At 39.8% G+C, this 20108-nt stretch overlaps 1 protein-coding gene across 11 annotated transcripts in view; it reads right to left on the bottom strand.

Moving 5' to 3' along the window:
• Positions 1-601: 601 nt before the first annotated feature.
• Immt (inner membrane mitochondrial protein) overlaps positions 602-20108 on the bottom strand; it is a 41317-nt gene continuing 21810 nt past the window's right edge. For 7 of the 11 annotated variants that reach the window (XM_034511343.2, XM_034511345.2, XM_034511348.2 and 4 more), the window contains 9 exons: positions 17004-17140; positions 12731-12834; positions 11569-11704; positions 10697-10826; positions 7758-7772; positions 5701-5924; positions 3729-3860; positions 2798-2927; positions 602-1543 (listed from right to left, as the gene is read on the bottom strand). In XM_034511343.2, coding sequence (XP_034367234.1) covers positions 930-1543; positions 2798-2927; positions 3729-3860; positions 5701-5924; positions 7758-7772; positions 10697-10826; positions 11569-11704; positions 12731-12834; positions 17004-17140 — 1622 coding nt within the window. In that variant the 3' untranslated portion in view covers positions 602-929. The remainder of the gene's footprint in view (positions 1544-2797; positions 2928-3728; positions 3861-5700; positions 5925-7757; positions 7773-10696; positions 10827-11568; positions 11705-12730; positions 12835-17003; positions 17141-20108) is intronic. The other 4 variants (XM_034511344.2, XM_034511347.2, XM_034511349.2 and 1 more) reach the window with 1 other exon arrangement.

The raw sequence follows: 20108 nt of genomic DNA, 5'->3' as shown, positions 1-20108 counted from the left end.
AAACTGACAAGATTTTGTAGTGATGGTAGTCTTCAGAGTATAAGAATTAAGTCAGAAGTATGAATTTGTTACTATTTCTGCATTATGGCAAATATGACAAACTGGGATTCACTGTGAGTCTAGATGAAACAGGAAAAACATACTCAATCCCTTTCTTCAGATTCCAGGCTCATTACCTCCAGGTACTGGGAATGGGAAGCAGCCCCACAGCAGGAATGGAGAGCAGTGGCTCTAGAACTGAGTAGAGGCACAGATGCATGTGTGCTGGATCCCACTACAGTGAACAGCTTTTCCTGTGGGAGGCTATCAGAACAGTGCGGGATTCAGATTATGTCCTGTGCTGCTCAATCATGGAGGGCTAGATTCTCAACTATAAACACATTGGCATTTGGCTTCTTCATCACTCCTGACGGTGACTGTCAGGAGGGGATCCATTCACCCAAACACACAAAGGCAAAGCAGCAGGCCCTGGACTTCAGGTTACCCAGCTCACAGCCCCCACACTGTGGCCACAAGTTCCTGGCACTGATGCTGCTTCTCAAGGAAGCTTTCTGCTCATACAACAAACTGGAAATGGCAGTTTTGAAAAGGGATAGAGTACTCAGTTTTCATTGTGTTGCTTTATTCAGTTTGCTCCAAGGGCAGAATCAATTGTAGGGATCACAAACATTATTTTGAGTGGCTCACAAGCCTGATCAGTAAAACCTAAAAAACAGCAAGTGTTACACAAGTTGCAGATAAAGCCTCCTGGAGTTCATTGGCATGATAGCAGTGTAAGGACGGCAAATGCAACAGGTGTTAACATCTCACACACGACTTGGAACCTGCTCATTTCTGGACAATTCTGGGACCCTTGTTGCAAACCCTGCAGATACCAATGCCGATTTTCTTGGATATGAAATAAGACATTACACAACTCTTCCTAGGCCTTACTCTTGCTGCACTTGAGTGGTTCCTATTCCTACGGCGCTGGCGTATGCAGTCAGGATCTCCACTATCTGCTTAGTTTCTAGGGTCATTCGGGCCTCCTTCAGCCAGTCCTGTGCCACTCTTCTGGACTCCCCTTTTAGCTGATTGACAAACTTTGCTGCCAGCTCCAGGTCACCATGCTCAATACAATAGGAGGCATATGAGAGCAATTTAAATGTATTTATATCTTCAGGGTAGAGCTCTGCTGGAGGCTTCTGTTGCTTAGGCGGGAACAAGAGTAGGGACTGTAAGTAGGAAAGGAAGTATTGGTACAGGCTATTTCTGGTTTCATCAATCATTGCTACCCTTCCAGCTAGTTTTTGAACAGCATAGAAACGGGCTCTTAGGGTCTCTTCACTATATACCCCCCGGGTCAGGGACTCTGGAGGAATGGCTGCAGTTAAAGCCTGGGTAAATTCATTATCAGAACAGTTGACTCTGATGGCCTCAACTGCACTCCCCAGAGGAACGGTAGGCATTTCTGCAGATGAAGTCTTCATGCTGTACTTTAAGGCCTCCACTGAAAGCCAGAGCTGGTGGGCTTTTCTGGCTTCTTCTTCAGCAACTGCATGACCTACATTAAAAATAATAATAATATAAATAAAATGAAATGAAGTAAAGCAAAGAAAGATACTTTTCTGTCTTCCTCAAACACATACACCAGATGCACCTTCAATACTCTCTCTACATCCAACAAGTCTTGTTAACTTGGCCAGTGCCAGACTTTTCACAAGGTAACGAGATGACACCATTTGATGAGGACCTGATTCTACTACCACTAAAAAAACTGGGAGATTGCAAGTACACGCCACAGCCAAGAACCCTTCCCTACCTGTGAGATCCAGAAGAATGCATGGCCAAAGAGGACAAAGAGGATGCAGATGTCATTCACATTCGCAAACTTTCTTTTTTGTTTGGCAAGAGGGTCTCACTATGTAGCCCTGGCTACGTAGACCAGGCTATGCCTATATCTGCCTAAGATACCTCTGAGCTAGGATTAAAAGGCACTACAAATAGCGCTTTCAGGCATGTTTATATTTAGTGTTTGGAGGTGGGGCAGTCACATGACATGGTTGCTCTAAGCAGCCCTGGTTCACTCTATGACCAGGCTGATCTTGAACACAAAAGAGATCTGCCTGCTTCTGCCTCCTGAGTGCTAGGATTATAGGCATGTGATACCAGTGCCCAGCTGTAGGCCAAGAATTTTAAGGCCATCAGAAATTTGTCAAAGAAAAAAAAAAAAAAAAAAAAAAAAAAAAACCACAAAGATTTCAAATAAAACTCAATGAACTAAGAGAGAGGATTCAGTGATTAAGAGCACTGGTTGCTCCTCTAAAGGATCCAGGCTCAGTTCCTAGTACCCACAAGGTGGCTCACAACTGTCTGTGACTCTAGTCCCAGGGGATCCAACACCCTCTACTGGAGTCCTTGAGCTGATACGTGGTGTACTTACAAACATGCAGGCAACATACCTACATTATATAAAAAGTAAATTATTTGAAAGCATTTTAACAAATAATATAATGAACTAGACTTTGACATTCAGTAAGTATTGTATATAAAAAAATATAAAATATAAATATATTTTTAAAAACCCTTATTACTGTGCTTGTTGTGAAATGTGTCACTTATTACAATTTAATTTTTGGACCCTCTTTTTTCTGGTTTCTTCTCAGAACTCTGTACTTAAACTTGTCCAGTCTGGGACCAAGTCTTCAAGAACTGAGTATCATCATACACTGGAGTGGCTACATGCCCCTATTATTAACAAGAAAGTATCCTGAGGAACTGTACAGGGTCAGACCATAATATACAAAAGGGAGCTCACTCTGAACAGCCTGCTCAATTCCTCTCAACCTGGCATATGCAGTATTGATGTCCAGAGTAAAGCTGTCCATTTGTTCTTGACTGCGACGACGAAACTCTAATTCTTGCTCAGACAGTTTCTCAGACAGGCCCTGAAATAAAACATAGACAGTGTACAGAAATCCAATGTTATCACCATGCTTGCCACTAAACTAGGTACTAGTCTTCCAGAAACTACGAACTCTGAAGTAAAAAAGTCTTTAACATCTCAAATTATAACTAGGTGTAGTGGCACATGTTTAATTCTAGCACTCAAGAGGCAGAGGCAAGTGAGTTCCAAGCCAGTCTGGTCTACAGTAAGTTCCACGCCAGCCAGGGCTACATAGGGAAAACCAATCTAATACAAAGAAAAATTTTAAAAGAGCTGCTTGTAAGGGGCTGGAGAGATGGCTCTGTGGTGAAGAACACTTGAATTCCCAGAGGTCACTCTGCAGCTTAAAATCATCCTAACTCTAGTGCCAGGGGATCAGCCTCTTCTAGCCTCTGTAGGCACTAGGTAAGCACATAGTACCCATAACCATATATGCAGTAAGCATTTTTCTATCGAAAATAAAAATCTTTTAAAAATGAGACATTTTTTTTATTACAACCCAGACATACTATTAGATCTGTATATCTGATCATGAACACAAGCATGCCTGATATTAAAAGAACTGGTTCTGTAATTTATAACTAACTAAAAGCCTATTCCACCAAAGCTAGGTAACACTTCATTCTTATCTTCAGAGTACACATGAAGGAGAAAGGCTAAGGGTGTGGAGCAACTATACAGAACATGCCCTGGGCTCTGTGTCCAGTTGCTACCCAAAAATTAAGAGAAAGGAGAGGAGAGCTCTTAATGATGACAGTGGGGAAGGGGAGGAAGGAGCTGAAGCCTCACCACAGGTCCTCACCTGTTCAAATTCATACTTCAGTTCCTGTTCTTGCACCTTGAGGACATCTCGTAAATGATCAGTGTGGGCAGCTGCCTGTCGTCGAAGTTGGGTCCGCATTTCATTCTCCATGGCATCTCTGACTTCCTCTACCTGTGAAACCAAACACAGTAATGGGTAGTTCTCAAATTTTCCTATGTACATTTAGGGAAAGGGAAAGATTAGTTGTAAGATACATTAGCAGCAGTTGCAATGCAAACTCTATTAATGACAGGTGTGTGCAAACAATTATCTAATTCTTAACAAGAGCCACAAAGCCAAACATCCCAAAGCAACTGAAACAAGGTCACATAACTACACCAAAAATCCTATTTCAAACATGGGGTCTCTCTGGCCTCAAACCCTGTGCTTCCTTCCATCATGCTGCCATGTGGCCCTCAACACAGAAACACCATTATTTGCTGAATCACACATTCCACAGGAAGTACTTTATTCCAAAACTTAGAGCAAAGAAACCTAGTTCTATGCGCTAGGTACAAACCTAGTTTACCCATAACTGTTCATGTTCATGACTCCACCTTTGTGTATGGTGACAATGCCAACTTTGAGAAAATCAATATGAAATCAGCACCCAAAAGGTCCGCTGGAACACATTTCTCTGAAACCAGCCGCTTATTTTCACATTAATTTATGTTTAACATGGGCCAATCAAAACAAGTTAGGAAATGCTCCATCCTGCTTTTCTCAGCAATTAACCACGGGTTATACTAGATATCAACGTAAATTATGTAAATTATCGCGAACACAAAACTCATCCTTTCTCAGAATTAGCACACTGAGACCAGGCAGCCACTTAAGCAGTGTGTAAACATTTAAGACCAGCTGTATCCAGACAAAACCTGTTACCTGCTTGGACACCAGACTGCTCAGACAATGCACACAGACACTTGCAGTTGGGACACTTGTTTCTGAGAGTGAATGTGAGCAGGATGCCCACTCTAAAGCCCTAACTCCCACTCAACCTCCTCTGCCCACTCTCACTAAACACAGCAATACAGAAGAAACTGACCCAGTGCTGCTTGAGACTGAAAAGACAGGAGGGGCGTGGCTGAGAAGGCGACATGCAAATGTAGAGCTAAGGTTTAAGGAGAAGAACCAGAATGACGGGAGCACACAGCACACATGTCCCAGGGAAAAAGACAAAGACACTGCACAGAGAAGAAAACCAAAGACAAACGCTAAACAAGATTCAAGAAAATAAATGTACTTACTGAAGGCAAGTATGTCATTAAGAGTCTTTGGGTGCTGTTTAAGAATTTGAAACTTTTGGGCTTATACTGTAAACCCAGAACTCAGGATAAGGTAGCACTATAGCTGTGAGTTCCTATCAGCCATGGCTGAGTAACAAGATCCCATTTTTAAATAAATAAAAGTAGAGGAAACTGCTGTGAGTTCTAAGCCAGCCTGGTTACACAGTGAGAACCTGAGAAATTATTAGGACAATATCTTGAACTAAGGTAGGAAAAGAAAAAAACAAAACAAAACAAGACAGGAATTTACTATAGATGCAGACTGAACGAGAGTTGATGAGAAGATGGAGCGGTGAGTTCCTGAGTCACTGAGTGCATGTCTGATATATAACATGGCCACAAAAAAAAAAAAAAAAGAAAAAAGAAAAAAAAAAAAGAAAGGTGAATGGAAATATTTCTTCCCCTTTGAATAATCACACCTTCAACTTACAGAGGTCCTGAGTTCAATACCCAGCAGACCTTCTATAATGAGATCTGGTGCCCTCTTCTGGTCTGCAGGCATACATGCAGACAGAACACTGAATACATAACTGAATACATAGTAAATAAATGTTTAAATGAAAAAAAAAAAAGCCTAAACACCAATCTAATGACGGCTTGGCACGAATTACATCTACTACTAGTAGGTGGTGATGGAACAAACCAGGTTAACTGCAATGTCAGGTCATTCTCTTCTCTACTACCTTCCTGTCCTGCTCAGCCTGAATTTCACTTCTGTGGTGCTCCAATGCTTTTGCCACTGCAGAGTCAAAGGTCCGCTTTTCTTCTAGCTTTTGCCTTTCCAGGGCTAGCTCAATGTGCTGCTTCTCTGCGGCTTTCTGTTGTGCTAGCTCTCTGTTGAGCTGATCAATGCGACGATGGGCATGAGCAATGAGCGAGTTCAGGTCATCAGTAGAGAGTTTGCCAGCTAAACAGATAACATCAAAGTATTAGTGATGTCACTGAAAATAGAAAGCAGAAAGAAGCTAACACAAAATTCAAATCCTGCAGTTAAAGTAGAAACAACTACTGTCCAGCAGCCAAAGCACTATCAATTCTAAGCAAAGTAATGGGTGGGTCCTATTATTAATAATGACGATAGGTGTGAGGCAGCACACACTGCTCCTTTCCAAGAACGCCAAATCAGTGTAATGTGGGCTCCGCATATCCTGGCTCTCTAATGTACTAACTTTACTTCTAGAAAGACAGCTCGCAGACACAGCCACTGCTGTGTGTCGTTTGTGCAACTACAATCAGCCCGAACAAATACTCAGAAGGAAACCAACTCCCACACGTTCTCTGAGGCACAAGTACACTGACAGGCACATACTCCCTCCCCCAACACACACACACACACACACACACACACACACACACAGACACGTAAATATGTCTAAAAAAAAGAGTCTGCAAAACTGAGAAATGGCTCAAAGGTTAAGGAGAACACTGGCTGCTGTTTCATAGAAACTGGGTTTGATTACCAGCACCCACAGGGAAGTTCACCGTAACGCCAGTTACAGGGCATGTTAAGGCATACCTCTGGACTCCACAGGTACCAGGTATGCAAGTGGTGGAGATAAAATACTCAAGACACATGAAATGATCCTAAAAACCATTTTTTTAATAAAATAAAAGGATTGCTTTCTACTAAAACTCAAGAATCTCTTGGTTATGTTCCTTTGGGAAAAAATTATTTTTATGTTCTGTGTATGGGTGTTTTGCCTATATGTATGTCTGTGTATCATGTGTGCGGCTAAGAGGCCAGAAGAGGGCACCAGATCCCTTGAAACTGGAGTTACAAATGGTTGTAAGCCTCCGAGTGGGTGCTGAGAAATGAACCTAGGTCCTCTGGAAGAGCAACCAGTGCTCTTAACCACTGAGCTGCTATCTCTCCATCTGTTTGTTCCTTTCCTTGACTGCACACTACCTAGAATAGTAATCTGTGGTCAGTGATACCCAACGGGATCACTGGTGTTCCTTTTTAATAGTCGTGCCCAAACACTCAGTTACACATACACACACTCACTCAGTTCGGTTTATTGGTTTGTTTGTTTGTTTGTTTTAGAAGGGGAGGTAATTTCACATTCCACAGTATTCCAGCATTTACCAGAGGGTAGGAATAAAGGCTCCTGCCATAAAATACAAAATACAGGCAATTCTGTAAGATAAATGATCAACTCATCAAAAAGCAAGCAAAAAGCAAAAAATGTAAGCAAGCAACCACTGAGACTCACTGAATAATTTCAATGTGTAGGATATCTCTGAAACCTGGTTTGAATTAAATACCATAAGTAAAAATACTATAAGTAAAAAGTCTTAAGCACTGCATATTTAACAGCACTAGAGAATTATGAAAACTTAAGCATAATAGTAGTATTCTGATTGTCTTTTTAAAAAGCACTCAAAATATTTAAAAGGAAAAAGATGTATTTGGGGTCTGCTTTGATATGAAGGCTGATATGAATGATATGGTATGGTATGATATGAATGGCTGAGATGAAGCTGGGCGCTGGTCTGACAACTGATAAAACTGGATGAAGCATCCACGGGAGTTGGGTTTTTTTTTTTTTTTTTTTTTTAAATGTTTGAAGCTCTATGAAATAACAAGTAAAACAAAAAGATATATATCTTTGTTTTACTTTACTTTACTTTACACACACACACACACACACACACACACACACACACCAGAAAGAGTTCACTATTTCAACACCACCCCCAAAAAAATGCCATTAAACATAAAATATACATAATTACTCACCTAGGTCAGAAATACCTACAAAGAAAGAGAAGAATAGTTTGAAAAAAGAAGGCAGGCATTTTGGTTAGCCATCATTAAATAGCACATCAGAAGGATCAGGAAAAGAGGTTACTAGAAAGCAGAATATTTATTTCCTATATTTACAGAGTCAGAGACAGCAGTCCTAAGGTAGGCTGCAATATTTCAAGAGAAGAAGAGAATCACTGACGTTAAGGATTGTCCTACTTAGAAGAGATTTGTCACTCTTTAATCAGCACATCGGACTAAAGACTTTACTAGGAGACACAATTCTTTGATTATTGTCAGCTGAACTCAGTAACAGAAAATGTCTCCATCCTAGTACTGGGTTCCAGTGGCAGGCCACTTCCAACTTTCTAATACTTGTAGAATTAACATTTTTCTTTAGAAGCAATTTTGGAACACAGTCTTTTCAGATTCTGTTATCTTTCCTATTTTCTCCTGAAAGCTGATGTTACAGAAGTGTATCACAATAAGCTTCTGAAATAAACATCACAGTGAACTTTACATTAAATTTACATTTAACCTATGCAAAATTAAGCCAAGAACTCTGGCTGTTGAAGTTTAAATGATGTTCTTTATCATGATTACAAACACTAATGAACCTGTGACAAGAGAGGAGATAGCTGCCAGCCTGTGACTTGCCTCTCTCTCTTTTTCCCCTTGGCAATTCAGGAGCTAGAACATAAGCTATGTCTCCAACCAAATTTTACCCTTTAATTTTGAAACAGATCTGTACTGTAGCCCAGGAATTTGCAGTCCTCTTGCCTCAGCCTCTTCAAATACATGGGAGTATAGGCCTGCACAGCCAGAGCTGTCTTTAGTATAGAGCTTGTTAAGAACCTCTTGATTTAAATTTAAAGGATTTTTTATTAAAAGGATCTATTTCTGGGTCAAAGGAAAACCAAAGTTAAGAAGATGTAAAAGATGACTGTATCAGGGCACATGAATACAACAGTATGTGCTATAGTACACAAGCAATAAAGGAGACATGCTTATGGACTCTTGAGTTATCAGTCCCAAGAACTTTTCAAAAATACTGTTTACTTTTATGTATAACTCATTTTACTTTTATGTATAACGTATGAGTTATACATAAAACTCATGAGTTTACGAGTTGCATGAGTTTATGAGCATATGTGCATGCAAGTGCCGGCAGAGCCCCTGAAACTGCAGTTGCACACGTAAGCTACTATGTGAGTGCTGGGAACCAAACCTTGGTCCTCACAAAGAGCAGTAAGTATTCTTAAGTACTGAACTATCTCTCTAGACCCCAAGCTCACTTTTATACTTGACATAAAGTTATATCTTTAAATAACAGTTTAGTTTACTGTTTCTTAAACTTCACAATAGCACCAGCCTAGTCTATATTTTTTAAAAAGTATGACATATATTTATTTATTTGGATTGGGTGCACCATGGCAACTGTGTGGAGTTCAGAGAACAATTTTTGAGAATCAGTTCTCTCCTTCCTCTATGTGGGTCCTGAGGATAGAATACAGGTCACCAGGTTTGGCAGCAGGTGTCCACACTACCAAGTCTTCTTTTTGGAGAGACCATGCCGGGTCACTTGCACTGATACACATAAGGCACATTTGACTATTTCAAAGTTTTCTTTCTTTTTGTTGTTTTTGGTGCTGGGGACTGAACCCAGGGCTTGTACACACCAGCCACATGCTCTACATTGAGCAACCCCCTCTAGCCTAATCCTCTTGCCACCTTTTCTTATTTTATTTTTGAGTCAGTGTCTTACTACACAGCTCTGGCTGTCCTAGAACTTGAGATGTAGACCAAGCTGGCCTCAAGCTCACAGAGAACCATGCCCCCGCTGCCTCACACATTATAGGATTAAAGGCATGTGCTACCACAGCAGGCCCGTTTTACCTTTTTTTAATGCTGAAGCTCCAACCCTGGCCTCTTGAATGCTAGACAGTCTTCAACCACTAAATTACACCCCTAGCTCTCAAATTCTGTGCTCTTACTACAACAGTGCCTTAATGTACACGGGGAGTTTCCTTAAGCAAATACAAGGAGCTGAAATGCTGGGTTAGGAGTATACACATCTTCAAACCAATTACTAAACAAGTGGTCCCCGGTATCTTCCTATTCATATCAATGTTCCGGGTACTCACACTAGATGGCTTCTATCACTTCGCCCTCAGATGACTTAACTTAACTTAAAAGCATCTTAACTATGCTTTTGAGAAAAGGTCTCACTATGTAGCCCTAGCTGTCTTAGAACTCACTATGTGGCCCAGACTAACTTCAAACCAGGCTGGATTCTCCTGTCACTGTCTCCCAAGTACTAGGACTAAAGGTATACACAATCACACCTGGCTCTGTAACCACCTTTTAACTGCCCTTAGGCATCATATCACTTCTTTTATTCAATTTCATAATCTCACAAGAATGGGTTTTCTACTAGTGTGCACAGAGCAGTGAATGCCTGTAATCACCAGTACTTGGGAGGCTGAAACAGGACAGTAATGACCCTAAGAACAGCCTGTAAGAACTAGGGTCACTAACAGAATTCTCAAGTGTGCCTTAACTAATCCATTCCAAAGATTTTTAAATACTAAATGATTTGAATAAGTATATAAACATACATATCTTAATAGAGTTAATGTTAAAACATCACTTTAAATCACTTGGACTCCACGTTTAATTTTTGAGTAGCAAATCAGAATCAAATCTTGAATCATAGAACTAAACACTAGTGGAACTTCTGCTCACCATGATTGGAACTACAGGAGGTAATGCCAGTATCCTATCTGCTGTGGCTGTGACAGAGAAAACAACAGCCTATACACTGAGTAAGACATGCTAGAAGCACTGGGATGGAAAGACTGGAGTTGAGGCACGTTTAGATTAGTTGGTTAGATGCTAAAAGGCAGAAAGAACATGGCACTAGTTGTACTTACTCATTCCTTTCCACCCAGGAGTGATGTCTGGCGTGATGCTGTCCAGCTCTTTCCTAAAGTCGTCCCTTGCCTGGACCACAAGATCGTGATACTGAGACACCACCTTAGCCTCTGACTGAGCAGCTTGGACCTAAGCAGATACAAAAGGTCTCTGGCTAAATGAAACAAAAAACACCATCTACACTCTTTTTAAAAAAAAAAAAAAAAAAAAAAAAAAAAACCATCAGAAAACATCAGTCTAGTTTTGGGGGGGGTGGGGGGGGTGGGGAGTACAAACAATACACAGAAACCTGAAGATCAGAAAATACAAACTAACTTGTCTTTTCTTTAATATAATTTATTTTGTGAAAGCATGTGTGTGTTATACCTGTGTGTGTATGTGTCTGTGTGTGTATATTCATGCACCACAGTATGTAAGTAGACGTCAGAGGATATCTTGAGAGAATCAGTTCTCTCCTTCCACTAATTGAGCCCACAAAATCCAATTCAGATCATCATACTCAGAGGCAAGTGCCCTTATGCTGCCACCAGCCATCTGACACAAATTTTAAAAGTCATTAAAAATGACACTTTTAAGATTTATTTATTTATTTATGTATATGAGTGTTCTATTTGTATGTATGCCTGTATTACAGAAGAAAGTATCACATTCTATTATAGATGGTTGTAAACTACCATGTATTTGCTGGGAACTGAACTCAGGACCTCTGTTAAATGCTCTTAAGTGCTGAGCCATCTCTCCAGCCCATACTTTTATAATGAATACTTTAAAATAAAAAACTTTAGTAAGAATCATTATTTTCCTGAATTCTTAAAAATGCTTTAACAGATACTTTAAAATATAAAACATTACAAAGACTTCAAAAACACACCTTTTTGACAACGTTATCCAGATCAACTATCATGCTGTGAAGTCTCCCCTCTGCAGCAGTTATATGAGGGGTGGCTCCAGCAACCTCTCTTTTCTTTGCATCTTCAATTATAGTTTTCATCTTCTCTAACTCTTCTCTGCGGAGAAAAAAAAAAAAAAGAATAAATATTAAGGCTCTGTATGATTGTTACTAACTTTCTTAAAGGGTCTTGAAGTGAGTGTAACACAAGAATGTCCTCAGGCCATGGTACATGAGCAATTCGGGCTTTGGAACAAGAGACCTCTATCAGTTTCTGTGTCTGAATTTAGCTGTTTTCTGTCAGCTTGACCCAAGCTAGAGTTACCTCGGAACGAACCTCAAATGAGAACAGTATCTCATCTGACTGGCCTGTAGTCAAGTCTGGGAAGCATTTTCTTGATTGAAGACTGATGTTGAAGCCCACTATAGGTAGGGTGCCATCCCTGGGCAGGTGGCCATGGGTTATTAACAAACCAGGCTAAACAAGCCATGGGGAGCAACGGTAAGCAGAATTCCTCTGTGGCCTCTGCTTCAGTTCTGTCTCCAAGCTCCTGCCTTGACTTCCCTCAATGATGGGCTGTGACTGAGCTGTGTGAGACAAATAAGCTCCTTCCTCCCTAAGCTGCTTTTGGTCATAGCCTTGATGACCAAACTAAGATGCTAGTTTGTATGTTGACACAGGAAGCAAACTAAGATACTAGGTTTTGCCAATTTGTAGGAAAAAAAGATCAAAGTAGCAGACAGTTAAATAAAGTAACTGCTTTTGTAGTGCTGGCAAATTGTTATGACACACATTCTGAATTCTGCTATTACTACACTGAGAATCCTCACTAAAATCTAGAAATTAGAACAAAACTGTAATAACTGTGTAGACATATCTAAACAATAATCCAATGCAAACTTGAATTTTATATGAGTTCTTTATATAAGTTTCTACTCATTTTATTTTAGCTTAATTGTGATTCATACAGTTCATTCACTTAAATCTTCCTGGGGCCAGTTCAGAACATACACTGGTGGTGAAGTGAGGGAATGGTTTCTCTGCTTTTTCTTTTCATTCATAAAGACAGCACAGAGAAAGTCCAGCCCAAAGAAAGCCACCAGGATAGGCCCTAATTACTTGTTAAAGTCCATGAGTAATTACTTGGCTTTGAGCAGGGCATCAGCAGCTTCATCAACTGCCTTTCTTCGCTCCTTCAACGCACCCTCCACTCTTCGCCACTGGGCTGACTTCTTCTCACCTGCAATCTAACCAAAATTTTAAATTATGTAAATATAATTAATCACTCTCATTGTCACACACAACAGGTCAAGATTAATGCAGAATTCTGTGACATTAAATTCAGTGGGAAAATTATACACAAGTCTAGCTAACCCGCTCTTTATAGGGCATTCTAAGATAAGACAACACAATTGACTTCAGGACTCTCTTTCAGCACCTATTTTCCAGGCAACATTCCCACTGACATCTAACATAGTCTTCATTTTAAGGGCCTATCAATTACCAATGGAGAACTTAAAAGCCAAAATGCTCTTAAGATAGAGATAGCTTTTATTGCACTTGACCACTGTGGCAATCTAATGAGCTTCTTAGAATCCATTTTTAAATCTTTAACTCCAAAACATTACAAAGAAATTCCTTTACAACACATTGAAAAAATATTTAAAATTATATAAAATAGTAACTAAGGTCTAGTGGTAAGATTAATAAATACCCCCAATTTAATATTGATGAGCATAAACATTTCAAATGATGTCCAAGTACTACAAGGCAACATGGAAAAATGAACCTTGCCTTATATTACAGAATTCTTTATAACTAAGAATCGTAAAGACATAAACATAAATGACAAAGATGTATCTTCCTGGTTGAAGGCAATTCAGGCTTACAGAGGTCCAGAGAGAAAGGGCCCCATAACAGGTAGTTAGGTCAAATGCAGCATTTCCCAGCACTACTCTGATAAAAGTAACCTGGGGACCAGAAGGATGATTTAGCAAATAAAAGAGGTTGTCACAGAACCTGACAACCTGAATTTTATCCCTGAAATCTATATAAATAAGCTAGACACAGTGAAATGCATCTTGTAACACCAGCATTCCTACACAGAGACAGGAGGCAGAAACAGAAGAATCATCTGACAGCTAATGGAGCCCTAGCCTAGAGAAGATGCCACAGAGATACTGGCTCAATAAAGTAGAAGGAAGAAATTGACTCCTGAAAGTTGTCTTCTGACCTGCATACATGCACCATGACATGGACACTCCCATACTAATACACACTTTCCATACACAGTAACAAAGAATGTTATATTCTATAGATCACAGGTCCACATACAGCTTTACTAAAACAATCGCAAGTTGGAATGCATTTTTAACATTTATAAAGATGTGCCAAGCACAGTGGCACACATCTTTGATGTGAACGCTTAGGAACCCAAGGCACAAGGATCACAGGTCTGTCTGGTAAACATAGTGAGTTGAAGGCAATAGTCACACATAGTGAGATACTATCCCCCCAAACGCAGCAAAACAAAACAAAACTCAAACAAACAAACAAAAAAACCTATAAAAATGGACTATAGGAAAGCACAGCAGTATGGTTGGGCTACACAGTGAGATTATCTCAGGACAAATTAAAATAAAATTTTAAAATGTGGTTAGGGATATTGCTTAATTGGCAGCGTGCTTGCTAGCATACACAAAGCCTAGGGTCCCATCCCCAGCAGCACATAAAACCAGACACGGTAGCACATGCCTGCAAATCTAACATTCAAGATGAAGACACAGGAGAGTCAGAAGTAAAGGTCATCCTCAGTTACATAACAAGTTCGAGGCCATCCTTTGATACAGGAAACCCTGTCTCAAACAAAAAAATAAACTTATATAAAACCAGGTTTGTTCAATGAAAAAAATTTTTAAAAAAAAAAGTAGTGTTTAAAAACAGTTGAAAACTTGCTGGGCAGTGGTGGTGCACGCCTTTAATCCCAGCACTTGGGAGGCAGAGGCAAGCGGATTTCTGAGTTCGAGGCCAGCCTGATCTACAGAGTGAGTTCCAGGACAACCAGGGCTACACAGAGAAACCCTGTCTTGAAAAACCAAAAAAAGAAAAAAGAAAAAAGAAAAAAAAACAAAAACAAAACAGTTGAAAACCGTGTTTACAGTTTTGTCCTAGCAGGCCTACCCATCGTCTTCACTAACGGCTTCTGTAAGGGCTCTCAGTAAGTCCCTAGAGGACGACCCTCTTCCATGCTGCTCTGCTCCAAAGCCACCAACTGCTGTCCGTCCCTCTGAACAACATCCATCCAGTGCGTCCCTGACACCAAGGACGCTTCAGTCATCCCACACCCACAGAACAAGCATAACCAACATCTGGCTGCCTTCCCATTTTGCTGACTAACTATGATAGCTACACTTTTCCCCCCATGAACTTCAAACTTTTAAAATTTTCTTATTTATTTATTTTAGGTTTTACTGAGACGGTTTCTATGTGTAACAGCCCTGACTAATCTGGAAATCACTTTGTAGACCAGATTGGCCTCAAAGTTAGAGATTTAGCCTGTCTCTGCCTGAAATTAAAGGTCTGTGCCACCATGACCAGCCACTTTTTAAGTGTTCAAGTATTTATTTATTTATTTATTTATTTATTATGTTTAGCTTATTTATGTATTTGAGTACTGTATTTGCATGTACACCTGCATATCAGAAGAAGGCATCAGATCCTATTATAGATGGCTATACTTACTTACCTGTATTTGCTAGGAATTGAACTCAGAACCTCTAAAAGAGCAGACAAGTGCTCTTAAAGTCATACCCAACTCTCTGGTGGATTAACAACACATAATTCATTATGCGTGATCCTGGACCATGATAACAGTTGGCAAACTCACTTTCTGATCACCCTGAGCTTCAGCCTTAATGTTATAGTTCACATCACATATACTTTAGTCTAAATAATTTGGTACTGAGATATGTTTTCATACAGTGAAACTCAAAGGAAATTTGCTGAGTCCAGTAATAACTCAGAAATCAAAATTATTATTTTTAGGTGATTAATAGAAGTTACTAACATAAACATTAAAATATGTTGTACCTGTGCTTTATAAGAAGTTTTATTACTACTTCTTAAAATTTCACATCATTCTAAAATATCTAAAATATAAGTTTAAAATTTAAAGAAATGTTTGGTTGGGCCAGGTGATGATGGTACACACCTTAAATCTCAGCGCTTGGGAGGCAGAGGCAGGTAGAGTTCAAGGTGGTCTGATTATAGAGTGAGTTCAGAGACAGGCAGAGCTAAACAGAGAAACTCTTTCTCAAAAAATAGCAATAAAAATTAATTAATTAATTAATTAAATATATTTTTTAAAGGTAACAAAAACCATGTGGAAAGAGTAGTAAGAAAAAGCAAGTCTAAACTCTCTCTCAAGCCAGGTGAGATTGAGGGTACCTAGTAATCTTACCACTTTTCAAGTAGAGATAGAAGCAAGTTCATCTTTAGCTACAGAGAGTTCATTACCAGCCTGTAATATATGAGACTGTATCTCAAGCAAAACAATAACATTAAATAAAAGTAATTTATTTAAAATAAATGAAAACAGTTTAAAATTTGAAAATAGCGGGGGACTGGAGAGATGGCTCAGCAGTTAAGAGCACCAACTGTTCTTCCAGAGGTCCTGAGTTCAACTCCCAGCAACCACATGGTGGCTCACAACATCTGTAATGGGATCTGATGCCCTCTTCTGGTGTGTCTGAAGACAATGTACTCACATAAATAAAATAAACAAATGTGGCCCACTCTTTAAACATTAAAAAATTACATTTATGCCGGGCAGTGGTGGCGCACGCCTTTAATCCCAGCACTTGGGAGGCAGAGGCAGGTGGATTTCTGAGTTCGAGGCCAGCCTGGTCTACAGAGTAAGTTCCAGGACAGCCAGGGCTACACAGAGAAACCTTGTCTTGAAAAACCAAAATAATAATAATAATAAAAATAAAAAATAAAAAAATTACATTTATACATTTTACTGATGACATCACTAACAAGTCTTATGTATCAGCTACATAGCAAATTTAGTATCAGTCTGAATTACATGAGACCCTGTCTCAAAAAATAAACCCCTGAATTCTCACGCTGTTACCAGTGTTGTGGTTCACTTGAAACATATCTGAAGGTTTTTCTCAGCTAGCACACACCTGTGATATCCCTACTTAGGAGACTTATGCAAGAAGATCACTGCAAGTCACTGCCAGTCTGGCCTCCTTAATGCAGGCTAGTCTGAAACACACAGTGAGAAGATTCTGACTTAAAGATAAGGAAGGAAAAAGGAAAGAAAACCATCATAGACTGTCTTTACTCTGTGAGAAAGCCCATCACACAGACGCAACCAGTCTATCTCACAGTCAATCCTTCCTTGGCGCACCTCAGAGTTGTCCATGGCTGTTTTCAATATGCTGGAGTGTGCCTTGACAGCCTGAACTGCAGCATTCTGAGCTGTAATAGTCTGCAGAGTGACAGATGCAGTCTGGTTCAGAGCATCTTCTAAACTCTTGGCTAAAGCTGAAAAAAGAAAGAACAATTAAAAACAAATCCTCCTTACAAGACTTTAAACTTCTATCCTTCTCCTATAAGTATTCTAGCACACTTAAGTCATAAAAACATCAAACAAAATAAACCATACACAGGACCCAATTTTAGGAAAGCATAATTCTCTTAAAAGTACGAGAGTGGAGGTATGAGTGTGGCCTTAGTTACAGAAATGGCTCAGAGCACTTTCTGCTTCTGTAGAAGACAAGGGTTTTGGTTCCTAGCATCACATGGCAGCTCAGAACTCCATCTAACTCTACTTCCCGTTCAACATCCTCTTCTGGCCTCCACAGGTATCAGGCACAACACATACATACATGCAGGAAAGCACTCATACAGATTAAAAAAATCAATACATCTTTAAGAATATAGGTACAGATGGTGGATCTCTTAGCGTTTACTGTATGATTTTCACTTTTATAAATGTCTGAGTTTTCCAAATTAAAGGTTTAGGAAAAAAAAACTTAGGCTAACAAATCAAACAGAGAAAGTTCAGAACATTCTGAAGGGTATACATGTAGCATAATCATTAGCTTTTTCATTTTATAAAAATCATAGACTCACCAGAAAAAAAAAAAAAAAAGCGCCTTCTCAGCAAGAGGAAAACCCGTAACAACTCATATGTCCAAGATACAAGGAAATAACAAGTCAAAGAGAAAGAAAACATGCCAACAAAAGAGTACAAGGAAAGCTGTGTGGGGTGGTGCGTGTTTGTAACCCTAGCACTCAAGAGACAGAGGCCGGAGGATAGCCACACTTGATACAGCAATTCCTTAACTCACACAAGGCCGATGAGATGGCTCAGCAGGTAAAGAAAGGCACTTGCTGGCAAGCCTAACAGCATGAGTTCAATCCCTGGAACACACACGGTACAAATAAAGAACCAACTGCCAAGTTGTCTCTAATTTCCACATCTACTTGCCATGGCGCCTGTGGCCTGATACATGCAAATATATGTATACTAAATAAATAATTAAGTAAATAAATGCAATTTGTAAAAAGACTCTCTCCAAAACAAAGAAGCAACATCAACCAAGTAACAACACACACACACAAACAAACAAAAAACAAAAAGAGGCTTAGAATGAACAGTTTCCCCAGAAAAGCACACAAGAAATAAACACCAAATGTTAAAGGCTGTCCTCTTCTCTTAAAAAAAAAAACCAAAACAAAACAAGGGTAGGCATGTGCATACAAATAAGTAAAGGAAGCCATTAATGAAGAAAGTGAGCTCAAACTGCAGCTTAGTCTAAAGAGCATGGCAGCAAGAAAGTAAGAGAGAAGACAAAAAACGTAGAGCCTGGCTCCTGGGCTAGGCTTGTTTTGCTGTTTTGTTTTTTAAGACAGGGTTTTTCTCTGTGCAGCCCTGGCTGTCCTGGAACTCACTCTGTAGACCAGGCTGGCCTCAAACTCAGAGATCCGCCTGCCTCTGCCTTCCAAGTGCTGGGATTAAAGGCGTGCGCCACCACCACCTGGCAGAAATTTGCATTTCTTATCTTTCAGGCTAATTAGCTTTTTTAATGTAGGCATGCAAGACCAGACAGCAGTGGACCATACAGAAATGAGACTGTCACCTGCAACGTTACCCTCTTTAGACATCTATTGTCTATGCTCTAATCCTTGATTAAAAAAAAAAAAGTACACAGGCATACATAGTTCTAAGGTTTTAAAAAAAATTAAGAGGCAAAAGCCAAGATGCTAATTTTTTTCAGTTTACCTAAACTAAGTCAAAAAAATTTAGACCAACCCCAAAGAGACCAGCTAAAGCAGCAGACTCTGCATCTCCAATTTATAACTTAAATCTAGGCACTCATATGACAGAAGAATGAAAAGTGAGTAGAGAACGTGAATCCACATGTAATCTTATACCTGAGAAGACTGAGCCAGGATTGTGAGGTCAAGGTCATCCTGAGCTATAGTGCTATACAGTAAGGTCAAAGATAGCCTGAGCTATACATGGCAAAACATATCAGAGACAGATGGAGTAATGGAGAGAGAGAGAGAGAGAGAGAGAGAGAGAGAGAGAGAGAGAGAGAGAGAGATGGAGGGATGGATGGAGGGAGGGAGGGAAGAATATTAACATTACTGACAAATGAGAAAGTGCAAAACATTTCACTGAGAATTTTTTACTTATTTAACATTTTCAACTATCTATAATAAGGCCAAGAATGAGAACACACACAATTAAAACAACTCAAGTCCAATAGGGCTTCCGCTAACACCCTAGACCTAAGGCTCCTTCCACTCTCTCTCTCCTAACAGCAGCTCCTTAGCACAGGGCACAGCAGATAAGGTGCCAAGGAAACAGAGCCAGATGCAGCAGCAGTAAAAACAAGTGACGTGGCCAGAGAGAAAATTCACAACAGCTGCTAGAGAATTTGAAAGTAACTTCCTGCTCAGCAAAAAGCTCTTCACACCCCATTATTTCCAAAGTCACTAACACACATCACACAATGCAATAAACAATAGCCTGCATCTCCTATACAAGAGGAGTATCTATGTAATAGCAGGCTGGGGAAGTGGCTCTGTGAGCAAAATGCTGCTCAAGCATAAGAACCTGAGTTCAGATCCCACCATCTACATAAAAGCTGGGCATTGCAGCAAGTACATCTATAACCACAGTGCAGGGACAGAGAATCAGGCAGATCCCAGGGGGCCCACTGGCTTATCAGTCTGGCCCAGGTGTTCTTGACCTTCCTAAAGCTGCAGTCCCTTACTCTCCACTAGTAACCCCCAACTACAACTGTAGTTTTGCTACCGCTATGAATCAGAATGTAAATATCTGATATGCAGATGTTCTATGGTGATCCCCAAAGGGGTCATGACCTTGAGAACTTCTAGTCTATCAGAAACAGCAAGCTTTAGGGTTCAATGAACAATCTTGTTTCAAAAAATTAGGTGAATAGCAATACAAGAAAGTATCTAAAAAATCAATTTCTGA

This window comes from Arvicanthis niloticus, chromosome 9 (assembly GCF_011762505.2).
Source record: "Arvicanthis niloticus isolate mArvNil1 chromosome 9, mArvNil1.pat.X, whole genome shotgun sequence".
NCBI classification, from domain to species: domain Eukaryota; kingdom Metazoa; phylum Chordata; class Mammalia; order Rodentia; family Muridae; genus Arvicanthis; species Arvicanthis niloticus.
The sequence above is the reverse complement of the archived record's forward strand: the minus strand, read 5'-3'. Positions and strand labels throughout refer to the sequence as shown.